At 37.4% G+C, this 10,113-nt stretch overlaps 1 protein-coding gene across 1 annotated transcript in view; it reads right to left on the bottom strand.

Moving 5' to 3' along the window:
- Positions 1-2,436: 2,436 nt before the first annotated feature.
- RETREG1 (reticulophagy regulator 1) overlaps positions 2,437-10,113 on the bottom strand; it is a 70,127-nt gene continuing 62,450 nt past the window's right edge. Inside the window, exons 5-9 of the mRNA XM_075706156.1 lie at positions 9,824-9,908; positions 9,121-9,258; positions 7,241-7,305; positions 5,914-6,040; positions 2,437-2,948 (exon numbers count right to left, since the gene is read on the bottom strand). Coding sequence (XP_075562271.1) covers positions 2,437-2,948; positions 5,914-6,040; positions 7,241-7,305; positions 9,121-9,258; positions 9,824-9,908 — 927 coding nt within the window. The remainder of the gene's footprint in view (positions 2,949-5,913; positions 6,041-7,240; positions 7,306-9,120; positions 9,259-9,823; positions 9,909-10,113) is intronic.

The following is a 10,113-nucleotide window of genomic DNA, read 5'->3' as shown; positions in this document are numbered from 1 at the left end:
TCAACTACCACAAGAACAGAAAAAGAAAATTCTGAAGACACTCAAATAAGCAATTATGCCCCTAAACTTTAACGATTTGCTTGTTCAAGTTTCGCTTTGTTTTTCTTTCTGAAAAAAAAAACAAATAAATTCAGACTTGTACTGGAGAAAAATCGATCTATTTTTCTATCTTGAAACCAGAAAATGGATCATTTACAAAAAGTCCGAGAAACTCCTCCAACTGCTTTTCCTTCTTGACCTAATCTATTATTCTAGAAGAGTGCCCCTGCATTACAAACTTTTAAAACCACAAGTATTCTTCATAAAACAACAATAAAGTGCACGCTGTTATAATGCCACCATTGACAGCCAGCTAGTCCCTCCCATCAATCCGCTCCAGAAAAGCCTGTGAAGGATGGCTCCCTCCCCGCAGCCCGTTTCCTCTCCTGGCACCAGTGCTCCTGTGCGAGGAAGCACACGCTCGTCTGGGTGTCCTACAAAGTTTCACCAGCAACTTGGAAGTTGTACTCTTCTAACTATATAGATTGTCCTAAACTTGCAGCAAGGAAACGAGGCCTTTTAGTCATCTGAGAAATTTACATGGCCTTTAAACTGACTGATTTCCCAGCATAAGCTGCTTTTATTTTTTTCAAATGGGAAGGACAGGCTGGGGGAAGCTAAAAAGGAAACTTAACAACCAACACTGTGGAAGTGATGTGGCCATGTTTTTTTAATCATTTCCAGAAACTTGCTTCCAATGTTAAGATGTTATAATTTCAAAAGCTGCATCTTGCGGGTTCTATATCCAGCATCCACTTACTTCGTAATGGGTTTGACAAGGAAGGCACAGGCTCACTTTTTTACTGGTAAAGGACAGCAAACACAGTCAATTATGCATTACTGACGCAAAAGCACAAGCAACGATAAAGCTAGTGTCAAAAATTCTCAGCATCTTTCCTTTCGTTACACTCTTTTTGGCCATCTGCCTATTTTTTCACCTCAGAAAGAAAAACAAATTAAAATGGAGTTAACTTTAAACACAGGTTTACCTACACATGTATGTTAGTGGAAGATTTTTGTAATCTGTTGCTGTACGTTTTGAGGGTCCCAGATGACAGTATTCACCTCTTCAAATGCCAGCAAATGGAAAATCACTTGAGTAGTAGTAGCAGCTGACATGGTCCCTCAACTTCGCTAACGGTTTACATCACATTAAAAAAAACTAGCTTTACTTCTTCCTATTTCTTTGATTACTATTGCTTGGTATTACAATTCAATTTTGTCACAGGTGAACAAAAGAGCCCTAGAGAAAGTTAAATTACCTGCTTAAGATCCCATGCCACTCACTGAGCATGTGTGGAGTTTAAACTGGCAAATAACTTAAACAAGTTCTTTGTTTGTTTTAAATCACATGCCAAGAAGAAGATTCTGAGTGTCTTCTATAGCAAATGACCTCACTGAATACTTTAAAGTATCTCAGAAGATTCAGCTCGCAACACAACTTTTGTTGCAAGTGATGGCAACTGTCCTGGGGAAAAAAAACCCCAAAACTCACAGAATCTTGAATTAAGGAAGTGGCACCTAAAAAAGCCTTTTAATTTTTTTTTTAACTCTAACCTCTATTCCAAACAATAACTACCCTCACCTGCTCCCAAAAAGGTTGTTCGGTTTACGTGATATTAACTCTTAAATATAAAAATGTGTTGGCTGACTTTACACGGGCAATACTGCCAAGGACCAGACTCTATCAAGGAACACAGCAGGTGGTCAGTCAAATAGCATGCCACTTTACAACTCTACAAGCCTAAAACAGCAAAAAACTTGGAAATGCATCACCATATCCAAAATAATTCAAAGGTTTTAAGTATGAAATCAAGTTCTTTGATAGTGTTGCACACCTATTTAAACTCGAGTTGTGCTGGTTAATGTGTTTCATATATAGTAGATGTACTATACATAATGCTAACTGCAGGGATTCATACTTTTCGGTATGACTGAAGGAGGTGAGATTTAGGTAATCTCATTGCAATCCTCTGATAACTTACCCTCGCTGTGTGAATCATTCATTGTATTACATGGTTGGCACCCAAGAATAAATAAACTGCCGATGTTGAAAACTGGGCTCAGGACCCCAAAATACATGGCTGTCAGAAGGATAAAAAACCCTCTCCCCCAACTCTTTTGAACAACTGACCTCCAACACTCATCTGCAACCAAACAGTGGATAGATAATTCATTTCCATGCTATTACATTGAGGTATAACTACCAGAAACATTAAACTATCAGTATCAGCTGATATTTATCCAGTTAATTCACTCTGCATAAGGGGAATTATTACAACACATCTAAAGGGATAGTTAAAGCTTACAGCTCAGAATTTTCCTTTTTTTTGCATTTGATTTTTTTTGTGTGTTTTATGTTTCATTTCTTCTGTGTTACCAGCTGCAATTTCCAGGTTAATGACTTCCAAGCAGATTGGAAAGGAAGCCTGAAGATTTTTTCTTTTCCTGGGATTCTGCTTCTTGGCCTTGTGAAAGTCCCAATTCTTTCTCAATCTGCTCAAGCTCAGACTGGTCAAGCAGTTCAAAATCATCGGCTTCCTCTGTGTCTGTCTCCTCGCTCAAACTGGGCGCTGCCTGCGAGGGAGCTTGCTGTGTGGACTGCAACTGGTCTTTGATGGCAGCAGACACGGCAGCTGCGATGACATCCCCAGCGATTCCACTCATTAAATTAAAGGTTTGGTCACTGGTCAAAGGCAAGGAGAGCCCTGCAGTGGACGGTCTCTCTTTACTCTGTCTGGAAGCATGATCCACCTTGAAATACGCTTGTTCTTTTTTTCGTTTCTGCTGGATGGGCATACCGATGCTTGAGTCATCGTCATCATTTGTTCCGGCACCATTTTCTAAAGAAGGAAATTCTGAAAGATCTCTAGCGAAAGCTTCTTCATGATCACTAGGTCGGTCAAAATCTATTACAGGATAAACAGAAGGAAACAGTGTTAGCAAACATGAAAGGCTTCCCCAAAAAAGCAGCCAAATGTAAAAAGGCAATTAGTAAGTTTTCCTTTAAATATGTTTACTAATCCATAGTCTAGTCATCTTCCATAGTCTTAATGCAGAGCAGCTTTGTGTGACATCTAAAATAAAATGGTTTTGAGGTCGTAAACCTACTACCACGAATCACCCGGTATCAACCTCAGAAAGTTATGTGAGGATAATATCTTTTTCAAATGGCATCTACCTGTATATGAAACAAGCCATGCAAATCTTCAGCACAGCCAGTTCTAAATACACCAGCCACATCAAGTCCTAAAATTTGTAATGTCACAACAGGTCTTTAAACATTTTTCTTCACTATATATAAATTACAAATATCTAAGTGTGTCGGAATGTATTACAAGCTTTTAAAACACTTGTAGAAAAAAGAATGCTTATGTGTTTAAATAAAGATATAAAACCAATGTAAAGACTTAATTTATAACTTTTTCCTTTCTAGGCCAATGCTCGTATTAAATAGGAAACAGAAAATGGAAACTCTACAGATGACTAGGATAGTTTCACATTTTCAAGAGGATAAAAAGCAGAAGGTAAACAAATAAAAGATTAGATTTTAATGACTGCATTAATGGCATGATATTTGTTACTGTAAATGTGTAAAATATACTGACCACAGCACATGGCCTGTGGAAGAGACCTAAATGAGCATAAGGGAATATTTTGATCCAATATTTGAATGAGAAGGTAAAAAATAATCAGTTTGAACTTACTTTCTATGAAAACAAGCAATGGGAGCATTCATAAAGGCTAAGGAAATGAATCCTAAAAATGTCTGGTACGTCATTTTCTCCATTTTCTTTAGGAAAAACAGGCTGGGAAGGTGAGGAGGAAGGGTTGTGCTGTATGCAGAGTGGTGGCTCAAATGCAGAGCTTTGAGAGGAGATGAGCCAGTCCTCAGATGCATCCCATCTGGTCTTGCACTTGTGTGTATGTTCCATTTGCTAAAATGCTCCGTGGGGGGAGAAGAGTGGATGTTGTTTATTTTTCACTTAGCAAGGCCTTTAATGCAGTTTCCCACATTATCCTTACAGCCAAATTGGTGAGCAAACCAGGTAAGTGAGCTGTAAGGTAGGTGGAAAATTGGCCAGGCTGCCAGGCTCAAAGGGCTGTGGTCAGTGATACAAGGTCCAACTGGAGGCCAGTTATTAGTGGAGTCTCTCAAAGGTACTGAAGGCAACACTGTTCAATGTTTTTATTACTGACTTGGATGACAGGATGGAGTGCACCCTCAGCAAGTTCACGGGCAGAAAGGAACTGCTTGTGGGGCAGGTGTATTTGATATTCTGGAGGGCAGGTCACCCTCAGAGGGACCTCAACAGGCTGGAGAAATGAACAGGCTGAAAAAGAACATCATGAAATTCAACAAAAGCGAATGTGAAGTCCTGCCCCTGGAATGGAATAACCTGTGCAGCAATACAGGTTGGGGGCAACAAGACAGAAAGCAGCTTTCAAGAAAAAGACCAGTGGGCAGCAAGTCAGTGGTATACCCTTGCAGCAAGGAAGGACAACCACATACTCAGCTATACTAGCAAAAACGATGTCAGAAAGTCAATGGAAGGGATTTTCCCCCTCTATTCAGCACCTGAGAGCACACATTTGGAGTTCATTGTCCAGTTTTGACCTTGCCAGTACAAGACAGACAATGGAAGACTGCAAAAAGTCCCCTGGAGAGTCAGCACGATTATTAGTGGGCTGGGGAACATGACGTATGGGGAGAAGCTGAGAGAATGAACTGTGTTCAGCCTTAAGAGAAGGCAGTAAAGGGGGGATCACATAGTTGTCTTTAACTGCATATGGGAAGGTACAGAGAAGATGGGGCCTGACTGTTCTTAAAGGTGCACAGTGGAAGGATGAGAGTAAATAGACACAAGCTGGAACATGGGAAATTTTGACTCACTATAAGACAAAACTTTTTCATCATGAGGGTGATCAAATATTGAAAATGGCTGTCCAGGGAAGTTGCTGAATCTCTACCATTGGAGATGCTCAAAATTCAACTGGTCACAGCCCTGAGCAGCTTGATCAAGTTGAACCTGCCTTGAATAGGAGGTTAGTTGAGATGAACGACAATGGCTCATTCCAACTTACGATTCTGTGATCGTACAATGCTGTCTATTTACAACTTGAAATATTAACAAAAGAATTTAAATTATTAATTTGGTCTGTATAATATCGTTACATAATATGACCCTACTTGTCATTTACAGTGAACTTTTCCTAGAAGAGGAGAAATGCATGGCGAGCAGAGCAACAAATCCACTGATAAGATTACACCAAACTACTGGTGTCCTTAATCTTTATTCAGGCAAAGTGCTAACTAAAAGCTTGGTCTGTAAAAAGTAAGAACTTAAAGACCTAGTCAAGATGAAGACAAGTGCTTGAGAATCTTTTGCTAGTTTTAGTCTTCACATCTCATTTAGGCTTATTGCTGGCTGTCTTCATCAGCATTCTAGTAACCAAAACCTAGTAATACTTTCTTTAATTGGCTGTTTAGCAATTCAAAGTATTCACTTTTTCTTCCTCAGCTTTTATTTGTATAGCTCCAAAATAGTGTTGGTGCTAACTTAAAAAGTTTACTTGCTTAAAAGGTTTGGTGGAAGAGAGTGCTAAATCTGGCACTTATTGAATGTGTCGGTTTTACCCATGACTACTTATTTATTTAGACACTTACTGATGTACTTTATTATTTTTAAGATGAGGACAGCTCTTACACAAGGTGTATCCAAAATTATATAAAACATTGGAATTAATTTTGAATTCATTGTAGGGGGCAAAAAAAACCAACCCAAAAAACGTTTGTCCTCAAATTCTCTAATAATTTTCAGGTAACTTACACGACTGCAATTCATTGATGAAATAGATAAAGCCATTACATACCATCAGATGTGTCTGTCTGTGGAGAATACCCCTCGGACAAGTTAAAGGTCCCATTATCGGTCCAAGATACCTCTGATACGTCTGTGTCAGACACCGACAGCTCTTTGGCAACAATTGCAGGACTAATCTAAACACAAAAAAGTTCCATACCTGGTATTCTTACAAGATTCACACTACAGGAAGACAATGCTTAGATACTGAAAAAGAAGCCTCTTGCATGTCATAGCAATATAAATAATCTCCTATTTAAGCTTTAATTGTAGAAACATTAAAATAATAGTGTATGATACTTAGAATTGAAGCATCCCTCTTTGTAACAACTGAAAGCTGTATTATACAAAAGACACATAGAAAATTCCAGTTATTCATTCTGGAAGTTATATCCTACTGTAATGAAAGCAGAGTGAGCCTGCAAATACAAATTACGCATAAATGTAAAGAAATGCATAAACTTGGATGAAAAAACTCCCATTATCTGGGTTGGGCTAGATGATCTCTCAAGGTCCCTTCCAACCCAAAGCATTCTATGGTTCTATGATGATTCTACGACAGTCAAAAATTAGTAACTAAAAAAAAAAAAAAATCATTCTCCTTTACAAATCTATCCAACAATATTCAATTATGTCAGCTACAAATTTTTATCTCATGGGATTTAAGTTTATTTTTTTTCAGAATACAGAAACACCTTCAAAGTGATGACTATCAAAGTCAGGCTCTATACACCACTGATCAAATACTGCATAAGAATTCCTAGAAAACTGATTTTTTTTTATATCAACCAGTGTTCTGATTATAATGGAAAATCCTTTGCCATACAGTTATTTAGAATATTAAGAAAGGAGATACTAGAGTGCTCTCATACATATCTAGAAAGATATATATAGCTAAGATACTGATTTACACTATCATTAAAAATGATCAGTGATTACACAAGTATCTGACAAATTATACAAGTTTTCTGTGAGCGTTTCCCTTTTAATTTGATGAAAATTAGCTGCAATTTCACTGTTGCAAACAGAAGTAGCTGCCTTTGCTATTAAATTCTAGTTTAATCATTCCACAGCCAATACAAAACAAACACATTCTTAGTTTAGTAGGCTAGAGAAATATTACCTTGAAGGCCAGAAGTCACAAATGTAGTAAGTTAATTAGTATAAGCCTAAAGATGGAGACTATGAATCGCTTTTAAAGCATGCTCCTTGGTTCAGGAACACAGCCTCCTGGGCATGTTAAAGTCTTCCACAGAAAACAGAGAGAGTAGTCTAGATACTCTCCATTATCTATACAGATCTTAAAAGCAAGATAGGGCTGACTGAAAAAAAGTCACCTTAGGACACAGGGCTGATATGTCTAATTCACTGTCATCTTCTGTGGGTTTTGTTTTTGCTGTTTCTGAAAGAAAAAAAATATTTTTTATCCTACTCATGACAACAGACTTTGAGGTTCAGTGTGCGTTCCCTGTCACACAGCTTGCGTAGTACGGTAAACTTTCGCCTGCTGACACAGTGCATCATTTACGTAATACGCTACTAAGGTGAGGGGAAAAAAGGCTAATTGAGAGGCTAGATATTTATCAAAATATATCGTGCAGCAGCCAAAGTGTGAGAGAGATTGTTGCTCTGAAATACATTCCAAGACATTTATTTACTTAGTTTCAGAAGTCTCTGTTGCTCGCCATAATATAATGTTCCCTGGCAACAGATATATCTATCTATCTTTTAAACTACACTGCTGGTACAATGCGCAGTTGTAACATAGTGTTAAAACAGGCGGTGCAGTTATCCCAGCACATTACTTTTACATCAGAACATGCAATTTTCTGGATAATGGTATATAATCTTCATTCACAAAACCCTTCTTCTTCTTTGCACCCAGTTCCCCTGCATTCGCAACATTTATATGCAAATATATGTACAAAGCATCTTCTGAAGTCTGGCAGAATGCTGCTCCTAACAGATGAATGGAGACACAAACTTTGCCTCCTCTCGCTGTCTGAGAATGGTCTCATGAATATTTTAAAGCAATATAAGCTGAAAACCACAGTCATATTATTCTTGGTTGCCTGTTTTTGCAACTTGCTATTTCCTCTCTCATGCCAGTACAGGGGTTTGTGAACCCATGTGGTGAACCCAAGTGGTGACGCAAGGTAGGGAACTTGTCTGGGTTAAACTAAACCGGAGGGTGAGAGGCAGGAAAGAACAAATTTAAACCTCAACCGTTTTCCCAGTGCTGGCTTATGAAATTTATGAGACAATAGTCTGATCTCTCAGCCAGTTTCACTTAAGAGTAGAACAAGGTGGAATAATACATGAAAGAAAATGTTCAATGCGTTATTCCTTATTTCCAACAACTACTGTATTATATGTAAAAGAAGGGGAAAAAGGCAGATGGTTCCTCTCATTGTGTCTAGGAACAGCACATTGTACGATGAATGGTTAAAAGGAATGCATGTTTTAAAGCAGATATGAAATCTACTGATGTAACACTGACTAAAAAGGGTAGGCTACACTGCAAAGGTTTAATTACCAAAATTGTAGCACACACAAAAAGTAAACTAAAGATAAATTCTTTCATATAAATATTTTTCTTGAAATAGCTTTATTACTTAAAATCTAAAAGTTTCCAATGGTATAAGTATTTCAGGTGAGATAGGTGAGATTTTGTTTCAAACTGATTCTCTCCTTTCTAACTAAAAACTTTGATTAATTTGTAGCTACTATCCTACTGCAATTCTTAAATGCTTATTGAGTATTTGGGGAAGCAAACAAATTCCTGTTGCTGTTGGGAGTGACAACAAGGCGGATTTAGATACTGGACCAGAGTTCAGTCTCTTACTGAAAATTCTGTTATGTACTCATTTTGTGTTCTTGAGTGAGACTCCTGGATAAGTCTGCTTTATCTAAACAGAGATAAGCATTGCACACTTTACCGCGTTTTTTTCTGAAAACCTATAAGCAGTCCATCTAAGCAAGTATGAAGAGAACCATCAGTCTTGCCTTGTTTCCTTCCATGAAATAATTTTTTTTTACCGTACCCAGACGTCTGACATACGTTATCATTCCTTATAAAGCTAAGAACGGTAGCCAGGTTCAAAGCAAGAAATACTTTTACAATTGGCTTCACAGGACAAACCAAACTGTCTGCAAAGTGAATAAATTTTCTCTGCATGCAGAAATACATTACCTGGGAGTACACTTAATTACTCACCAGATCTCTCTTTTTTCTTCTGGTTGATATATTCCACTATTCCAAAGTTTATTTTCATCAGAACAGTCTTAATTTTGTTGCACACTTTCTGTCCAAATTCATTGCACTTAAGGAAGGGACATAAAAAGGCACACAATACTGTGATAAAAATGAAGACAGAGAGAAAAATTGTATTGAAATATTGCTTTATAAGACGTTACTCGATAAAGATTAAACAATGCATTTGCATTAAGATAACTACAAATTTTACATAATGCAATTACTTTTACATAAAAAAGCACTGTGAAATGCCCATATCAAACTGTTAATGTCAAATCCAGTTCTAGGACCTGTTCCTACTCATTGCAGAAAATACTATTGTACTAATTCGTATCAACTGACACCTTTTTTACTTCCAGCAAGGCACAATTTATGATCACTGTAACATTTACCATTATTTTAATTTAGTCTGATTTTGATATCTCAACCTGAGAAACACAACTATGCAACACTGTGCCAGAATCAACAAGCTGAAAAAACTTGGAAGCTGACTTCCATGTGACAAAAAACACTTGTCAGAACCTACACATATATGTATACATGTGTATCTATATGCATGTGTGTGCATATATAAAAAAATAAATTAAAAATACTCCCGATACAGAGACCAAATAATGAACAATCAACATACATAAATCATGATTGAAAAAGAGACTATACTTACGCAGGACATAGGAGAGGACAACTCCAGGAATGTAACTTCCCAAGACAGTGAAAAAAGTACATACACTGCAGACTAGTAGGCAAAACTGGCAAAAACATTAAAATCGGCCATTAACACTTGCACTGTTTAAACATTGAGATCATTTTGCAAAAGAAAAATGTTGCACGCTTAATGAAATCTAGAATGCAGAGGAAAATGGAAGGTTTTTTTTTAAATCAGGAAATACTTTAACACTTCTTGTGCAAATAAGCATCAAACAGTTAATTTTGGCTAATTAGGATGTATGCCCT

Source organism: Pelecanus crispus, chromosome 2 (genome assembly GCF_030463565.1).
Source record: "Pelecanus crispus isolate bPelCri1 chromosome 2, bPelCri1.pri, whole genome shotgun sequence".
Lineage (NCBI taxonomy): Eukaryota > Metazoa > Chordata > Aves > Pelecaniformes > Pelecanidae > Pelecanus > Pelecanus crispus.
This window is presented reverse-complemented; position numbering and strand designations above follow the sequence as displayed.